General features: G+C 44.7%; 1 protein-coding gene across 2 annotated transcripts in view; it reads left to right on the forward strand.

The window, feature by feature from the left end:
• ECT2 (epithelial cell transforming 2) overlaps positions 1–17,079 on the forward strand; it is a 72,765-nt gene extending 55,686 nt beyond the window's left edge. Inside the window, exons 16-19 of one of the 2 annotated variants that reach the window (XM_019532740.1) lie at positions 7,455–7,562; positions 8,208–8,354; positions 13,912–14,231; positions 15,700–15,773. In XM_019532740.1, the coding sequence (XP_019388285.1) occupies positions 7,455–7,562; positions 8,208–8,354; positions 13,912–14,214 (558 nt within the window). In that variant the 3' untranslated portion in view covers positions 14,215–14,231; positions 15,700–15,773. Of the gene's footprint in view, positions 1–7,454; positions 7,563–8,207; positions 8,355–13,911; positions 14,232–15,699 lie in introns of both variants that reach the window. The other variant, XM_019532741.1, reaches the window with a different exon arrangement.
• Positions 17,080–17,442: the final 363 nt, after the last annotated feature.

Below are 17,442 nucleotides of genomic sequence, written 5' to 3' on the forward strand. Positions count from 1 at the left end.
ATGAGGGGCAGGCACAACCTGTGGGTGGGGTGGATGCAGCAGGTGTGACCTGTAAGGGGTGGGGGGAGGTGCAACCTGCCAGTGGGGGAGGGAGGGCTCTTCCCTTCCCTGCCCTCTTCCCCCAGGCAAACCTGTATCTCCATCCCTCCTACCCCTTTCCCCACCAGGACTTACCTGCTTGGCTCCAGTAGTGGTAAATACTGATAAAAGCAGCTGCACCTGGAGTGGCTTGAGGGATGGGGGTTGAGAGTGCTGGCTGGTGAGGGAGTAGAGGCCTGGGGGACAAAAAATAGCTCAGTGCGGGGAAGTGGGGAGTGAAAAGAGCAGCCCAGGGTTGGGGCCAGTGGCTGGATTTTCCTAGCCCTGGGGCTGCACAGAGGAAGTGGACAGAAGTTCTATGCACTGGTTTGACTTGAAATGAATGAGTCTGATTCCAGGATAACAGTTTGCTTTCAGTTTGCTTGGCTCTCCCACCATTTAGCAGCAGTGAACTATAATACTTCCATCTCCATGTGAAAGCTGCTTCATTGATGTAATCTGTTGTATAGCATGGTAACTTGAGGAGGCATTGGCCTTCTCCTTGCCCTCTCCTCTTGCTTCCAAGAAGCCCAGTACGCACTTCTGCCACCAGCAGCTGAATTAACTTTTATTCTGGAACGTAGATTTGCAGCATTTCATGTTGTGATGAGACAAAAGGACCTTCTAGCTAATGTTTAATTGTCTTGTATATGTGCATCAGTCATTGCGTGTACTTGGTGAAAGTACATGCAATATAATTGGCCTGACAAATCAGGTGCAAGAGGGTGTTAGTACTTTGTGAATACCTGTGAATATTTGCGTTTCAGACTTAAACTGCACTGCTTGAAATGAGTTTTGCTCAATTTGTGTCCTAATGCAAAATATGGTTGCCACCTGTTTTTTTGTATTCAACCAGTGGCTCATGAATAAAAATGCTCCTTCTCCAGAAAGGTATAGGTTGTAGCTGTGTTGGTCTAAGGACACAGGCAGACGAGGTTCTTTGGGTGAATCTGATATCTTTTATTAGATCAACTTAAATAGTTGGAAAACAATTATTAAGCAAGCTTTTGGGTTCAAAAACCCTTCATCAGGCTACAGAAGTTTCAGCAGTTGGTGCGTGCTCTTCCTGGGTGGAATGAAAAGTAAAGAAGCCAGAAGCTGGTCTGGTATGCAGACAAGATAGGCAGTCGGTGAAAATGTAGATTGAGGAGTCGATGGGTGAGAGAGAGGCTTGGGGCAGTGGGGGGAAAGAGAGAAGAGATGAATAGTGGAGAGATACGTGGGGAGTCGGGCAGGTTCTAATGTGTCATAAATCCAATGTCTATATTCAATCCATGATTTTTAGTATCCGGGAGGTTGTTGAAGTGGAGTTCATAGGCTCATCTCTGGGATGTGTTTTGTAAGTTTTTCCTTTGAGGATCAGGACTGAGAGGTTGGAGAGAGAGAGTGGTTTTCTTGTGAGAAATGTGCCCCCACAGGTAATTGGGTATTCCTGTCTTTTTGATAAATGTCCAGTGTGCTTTCATTTTGGTGCGCAGTTGTTGTTTGGTCTCTCTTAGTATTTTCCCTCAGGGCATTTGGTGCATTGGATGAGAAGTATTACATTTCTGGAAGTGCAGCTGTAAGATCTGGGAATGCTGATGGCTCTGTTGTGGGGTGTAGTAATCGTGGGGGTGGTGGAGATGTGCTGGCAGGTTTTGCATTTCTTGTCATGACATGGTCTGGATCCATTCGGTGTGTTCTGGGCTGTAGGAAGTTTGCTTCTGGGGATGAGGTTGGCGAGGTTCAGTGCTTGTTTGAAGGCTAGGATGGGTGGCTCTGGGAAGATCTCTTTAAGAATATGGTCTCTTGTATTATGGGTTGCAATCGTTTGAGGATATTCCGTATGGGTTCGAGGGAGGAGTGATATGTCATAACCAGTGGTGTGCGATTTTTGTGGGGGGGTTTCTTCTGTACTGCAGCAATTCTTCACGTGCTATCTGGGTGGCTCTTTCAAACGTGCGATCTATCTCTCTGGAGGAGTGTCCTTGTTGGGTGAAAGCCTTTTAAGATTGGTGAGGTTTCAATCCTGGGTGTTCTCCTCAGTGCAAATTCGGTGGTATCTGAGGGCTTGGCTGTATATCACAGCTTTCTTGGTGTGTTTAGGGTGATTTCTGGTTCTGTGCAGATATGTATGTTGGTCTGTGGGTTTCTTGTATAACATGGTCTGTATGTTATCGTTCTGGATACTGATCATCATGTGTAAGGAGATGTTGGTGCTGGAGTATTTTAGAGAAAGTTGGACGGAGGGATGGTGACTGTTGAATTTCTGATGGAACTCAATCAGATGGTAGGTTTTCAGTCCAAATGATGATGTTATCGATGTATCTTAAGTATAGCAAGGGTTTGATGGTGCAGTTCTTAAGGAAGACTTCTTCCAGGTGGCTCATAAAAAGGTTAGCATACTGTGGGGCCATTTTGGTGCCCAGAGCTGTTCCCATCGTCTGGAGGAAGTGTTGGTTGTTAAAAGTGAAATTGTCGTGTGAGAGGATGAAGTGTATAAGGTCAGTAATATCTTTGGGTCTGTATTCTGAGTTGTAGTCTTCTTCCTGTAGATATGTAAGGCAGGCTTGGGTGCCATCCTGGTATGGGATGTTGGTATATAGGCTGGTAACGTCCATGGTTGCTGGGAAGGTGGTCTATGTTTCTAAGTTTCCGTTGAACAGGGATGTCCAACCTTTTTGAATGTGGGGCCGGAGCATGAATTTTTTTTATCACCCAGCGGGCCGGCAAGCCATATTCAAACACCCTCTGTCCTGGGCCAGAGAGACCCTGCCTGTGTAGCCCTACTGCACCTCCCTGTTACTGCAAGGTTCATGGTAGCTCCTGGTGGGCAGGGGCAAGAGAGACCCGTTCTGCATCCAGCCAGCTACTGCCCCAGAGACTGAAGGGGAGAAATAAATAGCTCCACATCTCTTCCATCCCCTGAGCAGCACAGCCCCACAAGCTGGCACTGCCTGAGGGGGGTTGGAGTGGGGCAGCCGCTGCACCACAGCCCCTCGCCCACCCGCCTGCACAGCCCCGCTCACCGTGGTGCCTGGCTGCCCCACACGCCGCCCTGGTGGCCTCAGCGCTGCGAGCCCGGAGCATGGGGTTCGGCAGACACTGGCTTCTGCCGCCTCGCCCCATACAGGTCACGCCAGGACCCTGCCTGCCGAGCCCCCCCGTGCTAGCTTCCCGCATGCTGCTGGGGACAGGAGGAGACTGGCCAGGTTGGCACCAGCCAGCAGAAGCGGTGGCGGAGCCATGTGCTGCTCAGGACTGACTGGTGCAGGCAGGGGGAAAATGCTTTTCTCTGGGGCATTGTGCCTCCATGTTTTACTGTCCCTCCCCACACTTCCCCGGTTCCTCCTGTCCAACATTGGCTCCAGGTCCCGGCCTGCTGCCCCCCTGCCTCTCCCCAGCCATACTGGTACCTGGAGGGCCCTGCTCCCAGGGGAAGTGCCGGCAGGCCCGAGCCTGGATGTGGGAGATGCTCCACGCATCAGGCTTCTTGGGTGCCATGGGGCAGGCCCCTGCTGGGCCGTGCTGCCCCCAGGTGCCTCGGGCAGGCCCCCGGAGTCCTGCTGCAGGATCCAGGGAGGAGCAGCAGGCTGGAGGCTTGCGGGTGGCCTCAGGCGGCTCCATCCACTCCACGTGCTGTGCTCAAAGTTACCTTTTGGAGCCTGGGGGCAGGTGCCTTGGGCAGTCCCACCGGGCCAGGCAGACCCCTCCCAGAGGCTCCAGGGAGGAGCAGCAGGCCAGAGGCTTGCCTGGTGGACTTGAAGCCGACTCCATCCACTCCACACGCCGAGCTAGGAGTTAACCACTGGAGCCCAGGGGCAGGCATCTGCCAGGCCCTGCCTCCCCCAGGCACCTCAGGCAGGCCCCCGGGTTGAGCAGCCCCTTCCCAGAGGCTCCAGCGGGGAGCAGCAGGCTGGAGATTTGACTGGTGGACTCGGAGCCAGCTCCATTGACTGACCGGTGCAGGCAGGGGGCCACTTTTCTTGGCTGGTGCTGACCCGGCTGGGTCTGTCCCATCCGGAGCAGCATGCAGCTGAAACCGGCTTCCCACGTGCTGCTTGGGACGGGACGAGCCTGGCCAGAGCGGCAGGGGCTCAGCTGTGTTTTTTTTTTTCCCCGTCTACACTGGTCAGTCCTGAGCGGTACATGGCTCTGCCACTGCTTCTGCTAGCTGGTGCTGACCTGGGTGGGCTCCTCCCGTCCCCGGCAGCACGTGGGAATCCGGCTTCATCTGTGTGCTGCTCCCGATGGGACAGACCCCCCCGGGTCGGCATGAGCCAGCAGAGGCAGCGGAGCCGTGTGCTGCTCGGCACTGACCAGTGCAGGTATGGGGAAAGTGCAGCTGAGCCCCTGCTGCTCCGCCTGGGTGCATCCTATCCCAAACGGCACATGGCTACTCCTTCCCACACACACCATGTCAGCAATGTCAAGCTGACGCGGTGCGTGTGGGAACCATGTCCCTTCCCCAGCCCTTCAGGAGCCATTAGGAAGCTGCTGAGGGAGGGACAAGGGGTGGGAACGAAAGTAAACTGTGTTTACTTTAGTTTCCCGTTGCGGCACCGCAAGCCACAGAAAATGCCTTGGCGGGCCACATGGTAGACAAGCCTGCCGTAGAAAGTTTGCAGTGTCTTGGACAGAACTTGCTCTGCGGGTGGTGAGCGGTTTTAGGATTGATTCAATGAAACCTGATATTTCCTCAGTTAGGGTCCCATGGTTGGATATGATAGGTCTGCCAGGGTTCCCTTGTCTGTGGATTTTAGGGAGCAAGTCAAAAGTCCCTGGGTTGGGTGGGTGGGGGGAATCAAGGTCTGTAGTGTTTTGTGTAGTCCTGATGGAAATAATTTGATGGTATTGTTGAGTTTCTTGGTGAAATGGGGAGTAGGATCTTCTTGTAATTCTTTGTAGTAGGTGGTGTCACAGAGTTGTCTGTTGGCTTCCTTTATGTAGCCTCTATGGTTTAGGATGACTGTGGCTCCTCCTTCTATCTGCTAGTTTTATTACTATTTGGTGGTTCAGTCTTAGAGACTCTATGGCCTTTCTCTCTGGTAGAGGGAGGTCGTTTTGGTGGTGTGTTGCTGATTATTTCATTGTTCATTTTGTCCCTGAAGCAGTCAATGTAGTGGTCAAGGTTAGGGTTTGGTCCACTGTGAGGTGTCCAATCTGAGTTTTTTGGGGGGTTGATCTTTTCCTGAATGTTGTCAGAGGATGAGTTGTTGTTGGGACTGGATTCAGTTTGGTCGTGGAAGTATTCTTTGAGGTGGAGGCATTGGAAGAATTCTTCTAGTTCTCTACATTGAAGTATTTTATTAGGGTATTTTTCTGGACAGAAATTTAGGCCTTTAGAAAGGACAGATTTTTCACTTTTGGTAAGCGTGTGTGTAGAGATTGATAATATATGTGGGTTGGTCACAGCTTTCAGTTTCATCAAGTCTGAGGTTGAAATGTTGTACGGTGTTGGTGTTGTTCCTCTGATGGTTGATTTGTAGCTGGGGAACTTGTTCTTGGAGTAATTTGTTCCATTTCTTCTTTTTTATGTAGGATGAATGTTGTAGAAAGTTCTTTGTAGTCTCTTTGTATCCATTGTATATCATTAGGGAAGATGATTGGATTTCTGTCTTTTTAAGTTGTTGTAGGGTGTGGTGATTTTCCTTCCTGAGTTGGTCTCTGAGTTGGAGTAGATTAGCTGAAGTAGATGATTTCTAACTTTCTCTGAAGTTCTTCTGCATAGCTGTGAAGCATATTTGGAGTTGTGTGTAGTAGTCAGAGGATTGTAGATGTTTAGTCCTCAGGGAGCAAAGTTGTGTTTTCTTGCATAGGCTTAGAAAATATGTTGCTGTTGAGTCTGGCTTCTTTCTTTTTCATGTTGTACAGTTTCCATTTCAAATGGCTGAATTCGATATCTTCCATGTTACAGGGGTGTAGGTTGAAGTCATGTTGGTCTAAGGACACAAGCAGGCAAGGTTCTTTGGGTTAATTTGATCTTTTATTAGACCAACTTAAAGAGTTGGAAAACAATTATTAAGCAAGCTTTTGAGTTCAAAAACCCTTCGTCAGGCTAAGGAAGTTTCAGCAGTTGGTGTGTGCTTCTCCAGAAGAGTGTGTGTGTGTGTGTGTGTGTGTGCGCGTATGAGAGAGACGCACATTGGGCTTGCAATCCTTCTTCTCACCTCTAATATTAGAGGGGGAAATGCTAAGCTGTTTGAGCCCTCTGTCTTGGACTCTTAGCTATTTTTAATTTAATTTAGGAACAAAACATGGAGTATGGCACTCTGAAACAAAAACTCCAATCAGGACGAAATGGTCAACAACTATGTTGAATCCTCAATACCGTGGTGTCTCTTACAAAGAGTGGTAATGCTATCATAGTGCAAAGCTACACACTTTTGTCCATGTGTCCCTATCTCACACTTCATTAATATCCTGAGTAGAACTTGAATTGGAGTTCTTCACTTGTTGCACTTGTTTTTTCATCTGTATCTGGACTCCAGGCTTTTTCTAAGAGCCTGTAACATCCTTTGAGAGAGGAGCCAGACTTCATACATCTATAAAAAGTATAGCTGTACAAGCAGTTATGCCACTAGGTGGCAGTAAAGTCTTTAACTCCAAGTCTAATACTCAGTGCAACAGTGAACTATATTCTCCTAAGTTGTTCTTGAAATGTAACTATCTGCATGCATGCAGTTTCTATGGAGCGCTGGGGAATTGGGAGAAACGATCAACTTCTTACCTCTCATATAGATACCTACCCAAATAACTTTGCTAAGCTACTAGAGTTTAAGAATGCAGAATATGGACGCTTTACTGGGATGTCAGCATTGGCAAGGAAATAACTGGTTCCATTCACTAGGTTATCATTGTAAGATTGAAGTGATTCCAGACATAGACTCAGTGGTATCAATACCCGATTGCTGCAGAAGATCTTTAACTTCTCCACTTCTATCAGATTTAGGCCGGAAGTATTGATCTTCAGTTTAGACCTTTGGTTCCAAAATGGTTCTTGGAAGGTGTCCAGTATTCACTGGAATGGCAGTGTCCTGCCTTGTGAGAACCTCAAGAGTGCAAAGATCCTTTGCCATCTGCCTTGGCTTGTAACTTCAGACCCTGTCTACTTTGCTGTGATCAACTCAATTGGAGAAGTCTCTCCACTCCTGCAGACTATACCGCTGGCTAGCTTTGGGAAACTGAGTAAAAGCAAACAACAGCGTTCATGTTCATCTTTTCCTTTTGCTAGTGTTTTTCAGGGATATTCAACCAGGAATTGCTAAATGCCTAAAATTTTGTATTTATTAACTATTTCTCTAAAATTTTAGTACAGTTTCTAAAGTGACTGACAAGTTAAAATATGCTGCTGGCTCTCATGGACCGTTCTTATGGCTGTGTCTGTCTGTCTGTAGGAAAACCTTATTTACACTACTGATCCAGATTCAATTGAAGTAAATACTAAAGACATGGACAGTACATTAAGCAAGGCATCCAGAGCAATAAAGAAAACATCAAAAAAGGTAAGAGTTTCGAGTATTAAATTCTGAGTGTTTCTTTTGTCATATGACTTCTTTCTCAGCAAAAATTGAATATCGCCATAGCGGCGAAATTTGTTAGTGTTCCCAAATTTAGGGTTCTCTGTGAGTGCTATAAATCTTGACAAGATCCAACAGTTTGCATCTACGAACTGATTAGCAGATGAAAATAAAATTCTGGGTTTTTTAGTTTGTGGTATACATGGGCTCCAAAGCCGATTTTGTGCTGGCTCATCTGTTATGCAGTAATCCCCAAATATATAATCGAATTCACAATCATGTTGTATGACTATACCTTTGAGTCTATTAACTGCTGTGTAGGAACTGAGATTCCATGAGGTCAGAGTAGTGTTTTAAGTGGCTGCTTAGTGGCCTATGTAAGTTGAAATGGGTTGTTTGAATTCACCTCGTGATGTGCAAAACCACATTTGGTAGTCAGCTGAGGGAACAGGGATTGGAACAGCGTGCACATGTTTAGTACTAAAACAGACATCTAAGATGCTGTAGGGAAAATACTGCAGGTCATGGACTCTGGCTGTAGAAATAAACTAACTTTCAGAATTTGAAGCAGTGTTGTATTCTTTTACTGTTGGTGAATAAATGTATAACGGCTCTCATCAAACTCTGCAGGTTACAAGAGCATTCTCTTTCTCCAAAACACCAAGGAGAGCTCTTCGAAGGGCAATAATGGCGCACAGTTCAGTGGAAGGAAGGAGTCCCAGCTTAACTAATGAGAGCTGGTCAGGCAGCTGCCTGACCAGTACATCATCATTAGCTGTGAGTGACTTAACTATTCAGGTTAAATGGCATAACCTTAATTTTGATAAGAGTTTTGCTAATATACGGTTTACTGAACTTTTATTCTTATATGGCAAGAGCTTTTTATAAGAGTTTAAGTGCATATGCAAAACTCTTCTAACGTTTAGGATAAAAAAACTTCATTTAGCGTTTTCCTGCACTTCCAACTATGTTAAGATATCTTGTCAAATTATGTTGCTCAAACCATAACCTATCGTCTACACCAGAGAAACCAAGAGTGAACTCAATATTGCAGATTCCAAATGATAATTTTTCCCTAATATAGGTAAAGGATGCTTCTAACACCGTCAGGAAGTGAAACTGTCCTAGGACAAGAACAAACAACTTATTCAACTGTGGATACATCCTTTGCCATCCTCTTACCTCTAATTTCTTCTTCATCTAATGTTAAATTGGGATGGAAGGGTGAGAGAACCTCCCAGACAGAAGCTGCAGCCCCAACCCCAATTACTCTTCAATCTTTAGAACAGTGAACATTTCTTGTAGTTCTTCTCTGCTGTTATTCAAGAACTGTAGCAGCAGAAATGCAAGTTCCTAGTACAACTGGCTATAAGAGAAAGGGCTTAGTGGGACTTCAATCTCTGAGTAAAGTGTATGCTCTAACACCAGGTTAAAAGAAAACTAGTTTTAGATTCATAGACATTAGGGGCTGGAAGGGACCTCGTGAGATCGAGCCCACTACTGCCATAGGCAGGAAGTCTGCGGGGATCAAATGATCCCAGCAAGATAAACATCCAAACACCTTATGAGTCAAGAGTAGCTATTTGCACCACCTCCAGGGGCAGTCTGTTCCAGACCCTGGATACTCAGACTCTAAAAGTTTTTCCTTGCATTCAATCTAAATCGGCATTCTAGGAGTTTGTGGCCTTTGGACTGTGTTATTCCTTGGGGAGTTCTGGTGAACAACTGTTCTTCCAGATCCTGATGCACTCCCCTTATAGGCTGACACCAAGTTGTCCCCCCTGAGCCTTCTCTTCTCCAGGCTGAAGAGTCCCATGTCGCTCAGCCTCTCCTTGTAAGGTTTGCTGTCCTGGCCTTTGATTATATGGGTGGCTCTCCTTTGGACTCTCTTGAGCTTAACCACATCCCTCCTGAACCTGGGGGGCCCAAAACTGGATGCAGTACTCCAGTTGCGGCCTCGCCAAAGCCGAGTAAAGTAGGAGGATGACATACTTGGTTTTGATAGAGATGCATAGTTTCATAGTTGGTAGGGTCGGAAGGGGCCTGAGCAGATCATCAAGTCCGACCCCCTGCCCTGGGCAGGAAAGAGTACTGGGGTCAAATGACCTCAGCTAAGTGGGGTTTTTTTTTCTGTTTTTTTTTTTTTTTATCTAGCCTCCTTTTGAAGACCACCAGGGTAGGAGTGAACACCATTTCCCTTGGAAGCTGGTTCCAGATACTAGCTGCCCTGACTGTGAAGTAGTGCTTCCTGATATCAAGCTTGAATCTAGTCTGTCACCTTATGGCCGTTATTCCTTGTTACTCTTTGGTAGTGCTTGGGGGAACAGGGACTCTTCCATTGCCTGCTGGTCCCCCTTAGTCAGTTTATAGATGGCCACCAGATCCCCTTTCAGCCGTCTCTTGTGGAGGCTGAACAGGTTCAGGTCCCGTAGCCTCCCCTCATAGGGCCTGCCTTGCTGATCATGCGAGTGGCCCTCCTCTGGACCCTATTGATGCTGGACACATCCCACCTGAAGTGCGGCACCCAGAACTGGAGGCGGTACTCCAACTGCGGCCTGACCAGTGTCGTGTAGAGGGGGAGGATCACCTCCTTGGACCTGCTCGTGATGCATCTGTGGATGCATGTCAGGGTGCGGTTACCCTTCCTGACTGCATCCCCACATTGGTGGCCCATGTTCATCTTGGCGTCAATAACGGCTTCAAGATCCTTCTCTGCCTCTGCACTGATGAGAGAGGAGTTCCCCAGCCTGTAGGTATACTGCTGGTTCTTCCTCCCCAGGTGCAGTACCTTGTACTTGTCAGTATAGAAACCCATCCTGTTCTGATCCAGTTGTAGCCTGTCCCTCTCCTCTAGCATACTCACTTCTCCCCACATCTTGGTGTCATCTGCAAATTTGAACAGGGTGCTTTTCAACCCCTCATCGAAGTCACTGATGAAGATGTTGAACAGTGCGGGCCTGAGGACCAAGCCCTGGGGGGACCCCACTGCCCACATCCCTCCAGGTTGAAAGTGACCCATCTACCACTACACTCTGTGCGGCCCACCAGCCAACTGGTGACCCATCTGACTGGGTAGGCATTGACACCACAGTCGCCTAATTTTTTTAACGAGAGTGGGGTGAGAGACAGTGTTGAAGGCCTTCCTAAAGTCCAGAAAGACTACATCCACTGTGACACCTGCATCCAAGGATTTTGTGACCTGGTTGTAGAAGGCCACCAGGTTGGTCTGACAGAACCTGCCCCTAACGAACCCATGTTTGTTGCCCCAACCATAATCTTCCCTGCTGGTCCCTCGCAGATGTGCTCCTGGATAATTTTCTCAAAGAGCTTCCCCAGGACCGAGGTAAGACTAATAAGCCTATAGTTTCCTGGGTCTGTCTTCCTCCCTTTTTTGGAAATGCGGATCACATTGGCCCTTTTCCAGTCCTCTGGCACCTTACCAGGGTACCATGAGTGCTCGTAAAGCCATGCCAGGCATCCCTCTGTCTTCTGCTAATTCCCTTGGCACTCTAGGGTGGAGAATATCAGGACCTGCTGATTTGAACACTTCTAGTTCCACCGGAAGTTCCTTGACTAGGTCCTCACTGACCCTGGGCCTGGCTGCACCTCCCCTGGGTCCATCAGGGATCCTGGTGGGGGGATGCCTCGGTCCCTGCTCAGAAAAACGGAGGCAAAGAAACTGTTAAAGAGGTTAGCTTTGTTGTCTGGAGCGAGCACCAGATTTCCTAGCGTGTCCTGCAGAGGCCCCACGTTACCTGGTACCATCAATGGGGTGCATGCCAGAGTTTGGTTAGCTATGCCTGCTCATCTTTATCTTGTGGTCAATCAAGACCCCCAAGTCTCTTTCTGTTATGCTGATAGTGAGTGTAGCACTGCCAAGCCAATTAGTATGATGATGCTGGTTGTTCCTCCCAAGGTGAGCACCCTGCACTTCTCCATGTTAAATGCCGTCAGGTTTTGGTCCACTCAGCTTGCGAGTGTGTCCAGGTCGGCCAGTATCCCTAACCTTTCTTTCAGTGTGGCTGCCTTCCCGCATAGTTTACTGTTGTCTGTGAACTCTACTAGTCCGCATCTGATGCCCAAATCCAGATCGTTAACGAAGATGTTGAAGAGTACTGGCCTGAGCCCTGAAGGACTCCACTGGTCACCTTGTGCCACGTTGAGTTGCTCCCATCAACTAGTACTAGTTCGGTCCGACCCCGGAGCCAGTTCCCCAGCCATCGGACTGTGAGAGGGTCGAGGCCACAGTTCCCCAACTTAACCATGAGGACATCATGGGAGACCAAGTCAAAAATTCATTGAAAGCCTGTCTCTTGGTAGTCTCCTATATTTGCTCTGCGTGATGGCAGCTTAGAATAGGAGTAACACAGTATAAAGTATACTTTAATAGCCTACTTCTAAATGTCACAATCAAGGTAATGCTTTGCTCTGCCACTTATGAGTTAGGGATAGTAGCATATGAATTAACATCTCCAACTGGACAGTGTTTCTCCTTGTTCGGCATCCTGTCTCCGACAGTGGCCAGAAATAATAGCTACTTCAGAAGAAAGGGCTAGAAGCTCTGCATTAGGAAATTGAAGAAATAACTTTCTAACAAGATAGAGGTTGCCCCAGGTTGTTCCTTCAAAAAATATACGCATACACATGTGATATATTGTACTTTACTTAGTGGTTGTTTTGGTGCAGAAATAGCTATGGTTCTGGAGTGGCCTCGTGGCCATGTTCCTCTCTTGGTGGAAAGAGCTGACACTTCTTGAGTAAACTGGTTTAAAAAAAAAAGCTACGTGTTTTCCAATAGGGCAAGAACGTAGGAGGTCACTAGCTCTTTCTGTGTGCTTGTGTGGTGTGTATGACGAATTATGTGATTCATTTAACTTTGCCTGTTCTCATATTGGTACAATCCACTCATGAAGAGATGAGTGGTCATGAGTTTTCTTTTCCTCATGTAGGCTTTGCCCTCAACACGTCGGCAGAATTGAAGCAACAACCAAATCCCCTTTGTTGGTTTTCTAAGCATTGATTTGATGAACACCAGACAATTCCAAAGTTACCGGGGTGTCGCTTGTAGCCATGTTTGTCTCAGGACATGGGCAGACAAGGTTCTTTGGGTGAAATATGACATCTTTTATTAGACCAACTTAAACATTTTTTTTTCCAACTTTAAGTTGGTCTAATAAAAGATGTCATATTCACCCAAAGAGCCTTGTTAGACGGCTCCAAAGGACTTTGAATTATTTCAAACGCTAAACTACCAAACTGGTAACTTGGCGATGAAGCAAGCATTCATTCTCTGTTAGAACTTGACCATCAAAATTCAAGCTAAATTATTTTTTGAAACCAAAATGGAGTTTGGGTGGAAACTAAAATGGCAATATTTAAAACTAATTACATTGGGGATGTTAATCAAATCAAGATTTAAATTAGGCCAGGACTGGCAATCTGTTGCCCTGGGGCTGGATCCAGCTCATGAAAGTGCAGTTCCACCTGTAGTGGTGCAGTGGCTTGGCAGCCCGCAGCTAGCCTGGCAGGTCTTCCTTCTCTGCCTTGCATAAGGCTGCCAATCACCGCTGCAGCACCCTTACTGACTGATGTGCTGCTCTGTCTCTTGGGCAGGTGCTGGTTACCTTTGCTTCTGAATTTACCTGTCTCTGCCACTGGGAAGGGAAATTGGCAGCGAGTGTTTGGCTCAGGTAGCAGAAACAGTGATGCATGGCAGAGGTAGCAACAGGTGGTGCAGGTGTTTGCAGCTGACTTGCTAGCTGTAGCCCACCACTCACTAAAGGTTGCCAGCCCCTGGTGTAGGCTGTTTTTACAAGATCCTTTACACAACCACTCTGACAAGGTAGCAAATGATCAGTGATGTATATCCAAGAGCATCAGTTAAAATCTGAGAGCAAAACCACTTGAATTTGTCATTCCTTCAACTTAGGACAGTTTTAATAAAATTTCCAGTTAAAGCAAATTATTTGGACGAATGACAAATTTTGCATGTATATACTGTTAAGAACTATTTTCTCGCTCATGGGCATGATGGTCTCACTGCAAAATTAAACCAATACAGCCATTTACTAGTGTTGTATCTATCCTTTTTAACTTGAAAAACTTAAGTAGCTTTTTTGATTTTTAGATAGGCACAAACAAATTGTTCAGGTAAAGTGTTTTCGCATTTTCCCTCTCCTCTCCCCTCTCATCTTTTTTGAATGGTTGATCTGGCCACTTAATATTGTAGAATTTTTTTTAAGCTTATGAGAGGTATCACTGAAATGCAATAGAGTAAAAGAATAACTGTTCGTAGTTTCTGTACTAATTTCACTTCCCATCTTCCTGTTTGTAGATCCCTCGTACCTCTTCTACAAACAACCTAAGTGGATCTGTCAAACGCGTTAGCATTCAGCGCTCCAGTTCTGTTGATGGGAGGTCCCAGAGTTCCAGGCCTCGAGCTGTGCTCTGTCCTGACTCTCCAACTAGTGGTCCTTCACGTACCATAGAAGGAGAAATCTGTTCAGGCCCTGAGAGTTTAAATGGTTACTCCTTGGACAGACCTGGTGTCATCCCTGTCATTACTAACACTTGTGATGATATAGGAGATGATCGGACAGTGCTGAGAATATTCCAGTCTCGAAACCCTGATCTCTAATGCCCACGTCTTCTGAAGTGAGCTTAGAGACAAACATTTAACGCTAATAGAATCAAAACAGCATAACTACTTTAATAAAAGGAAAAAAAAAAAAAAAAAGAGGAATCTGCCAGATCCTTCTAATAGGTGCTGGGTTTTTCCTGGTCTACTTTGGTGCACTTGGGAGCTAATTTGGGGCCACTTAAGAATCCTTTTGGTATTTAACTAGTTGTGTCTGAATTATTATGCAATCCAATTCTTTGGAGATGGAATTAGCACTGCTGTAACAGACTTTCTTTCCAAGTTTTCTAATGACTTTTTTATAGGATTGCAGTGTAATTAGCTGAAATATCAAAATTTATGTAAATGTGCAGTCTAGATGTTGGAGCCCCACACTGTGCTGTCCAAGACCTGTGTGCTGTTCCTGATTTCCTTCTAGGTGTCCTTGAACAACTGACTTTCTCTCTGTTTTGGTTTCCCAGTCTGTCCATGACACTCCCCTTCATAGATTTCAAAAGTTTTTTTATATAAAAGAGAAGTGCTGTATAGAAGAGTAGACTTCTGACAAACCTTAAGTCTTATGAACTGTTGCCTCTTACTGCAAATATGGAAGATCTTAAACTGGTATGACCCCTAAACTAAATACCTCATGAAAATATCCTTTTTTTGGTGTTTTAAGTTGGTGAACTACAATTACCTGTGTACATTTCAGAAGTATAATTGGTAAGATTTTAAAAAGAACTATTTCAGCTCTCTGCAAATAGATGTAACATCAGATAAACGTGGGATTAACTCCATTTCTAAAGCCTTCAGATCACCACAAAATTTAGACTGATACTCCAGTTTCATTTGGTCTGCTTGAGCTGCTGCTGAGATTTGTTCACAACATCTGAAAGCAGCTAGCTTTTATGTATAGTTTGTAGTCTTAGATGGGTGCACCTAGGATAAGACTACTTTAGATAATGAACTGTCAAAAATAAGCTATAATTTGGTGTCTAGTATGTCTCTTTGAAAGGGTCAGATCGTTAGCTCTGAAGAGGCTTGAAAATGTGGCAGGGGCACACAAGTACCTGTGAAGCCAGAAGAGGGTCATCCAAATTGTTTCAGGGTTACCAATAAAACATTTTGCCTTAGGAAACTTGGAAAGAGAGATTATTGTCATAAAATGCATGAACTGTGCACTGAGGGGCTTCAACATGTTAGCTTATTAAGATTCACTCAGCAAAATGTGATATCACGTTTAGATGTCATGCATACCTCTCAACAGTCTTGTTACCAAGTACCTTTTCATTTTGGAATTTAAAATGCATCTTGGTGCTGGCAATTTTTATTTTTCCAAATTTGTAAATGGTGGATCATTAAAATAGAAGATGGAGAGCGTTTTTAATACTGCAGGAATTGAATTGCTTTTTAGTTTTTGGGTGTCACTGTTAAGAGGTACAAGTACTGCAGTGCTGAAATTGAGACCTTTTTGTCTCTTCTAATCACTTTATTTTATCTTAACAGGGCGTCTCTTCACCTTCCTTAGTCAGCCTTCCCTCAATCTTTGAAAAGAGGAGACATACCTTAAGCCGATCAACGACTCACTTGATATGAACTAGGTTTCAAATGGAATGACTTACTGTAATCAACTGACCAGCAGCTGGCTTTCCAGATGACCTGTTACTGATAGTAATGGTACTTTAGTCATTAGCACTTAGTGACAACTAGTAAGATGTTAGATGACACTAAATTAAATGCAAGGAATCTTGACTAGTATTGAAGGGGAGAAGCAAGTCAACCAAGCAAGTGATCGAATTGGACTGGATCTTGGTTAGATGTAACATTTGTTTACACCCATACATTTCCTTACCACCATGATTTTTTTTTTCTTCAACAGAGGAGCTGTTTATACATTAATTTGGTGTCAGTTTTTGGAATTAAGATGTCACTCACTAGATTCTTCTGTTGACTGAGGTTATTGAATGAATCAAAAGGAAGTAACCCAATTTCATCAATTGGCTATGCACTCCTTAGTGTAAGCTAATGCTTGGATCATTGATTAAACTGAAATGTGTTAAGAATGGCTGCCTGCCATTTAAGTATGACAGTTGACCTGTTGTACAGCTGCTTATTCTAGATCTTTAAAAAAAAAAAAAAAAAAAGTCTAACTCATTATAGCATGAATGTACTCGGATTGAGTAAATATAATGCTATGGTCCTCTTGTGTTTTCTATCTCTTTCTAGTGTAAAATTGTTGGCTGATTAAATATATATGTATGCAGTTATGTGACTGATAAGTCAAAATACTATGACTGACTTAGGCACCAGAAGTCATTTGGTGTGATAAATAAAACAAGGAAACTATTTTTTTAAGTGGGAGTCCAAGGAAAAAATCACTGTACTTAAATTTATATTTACAGCCTTTTATTTGAGGCAATTGTTAAAGATATTTCCAAAGCCTTGGTCAACTGTTTTTATGTAGTTTATGCAGACTACTTAGATGTGAAGCTGAAATTCTAGAAGTAATTTCAGTTTCTGATAGCTTTTTACTTTTGATGTAGATATACTTTCAAAACTTTCACCTATTTTTTTTTTTTCTCCCTGTACTTTCTTTCCAAGTGGTGCATTTCCAAGCAATCAAGTTTTCAATATATATTAGCATCAGCACCACCTCAGGAATTGTCCAAATATGTATATTTCTGCACTTCATTAACTTTATTAATTGCCTGTCTGTCCTAAGTGGGGTTTCCAACTTAGATCTCCTTTAACCCCAAGATGCTATCCTACTTGTTTTATATGTAATTAGTGCTGCTTTTGAACATGTCAGATGGTCTGTTACCTCTGTATTTTTAAGATATAGCTTTTGACAATACAACCAATGTAAATAAACTCATTAAAACAACATTTCTGACTAGTCTGCTAAACTGGTTTTCAGGAAAGTCCAATGAGTTCTCATGCATCTGAAGAAGTTTTGCACTGGGACCTAGTCTAGAAATTTTCTAAATCACTATAATGTATTCACTAAATACTTAGCTTGTAAGCTGTATCTGGAATTAACAAGATTGACTCCTGTAGATACTGCTCCTTCAGTGTCCAGTTTTCTCTGGCAGTATGATGAAACTTGGATTCCTGTTTGTGGAAGTGCTTAACTCTCGCCAAAAGGAAAATCATTGAATATACACATGTATTTCTTGTTTAAAATAATCTCTCCTTCCTTTTAGCTGTTTTGATATATTATAGACACTGATATTTCGGCATATACTGATT

The sequence above is a fragment of the Crocodylus porosus genome, unplaced genomic scaffold, assembly GCF_001723895.1.
Source record: "Crocodylus porosus isolate Cpor-Errol unplaced genomic scaffold, CroPor_comp1, whole genome shotgun sequence".
Lineage (NCBI taxonomy): Eukaryota > Metazoa > Chordata > Crocodylia > Crocodylidae > Crocodylus > Crocodylus porosus.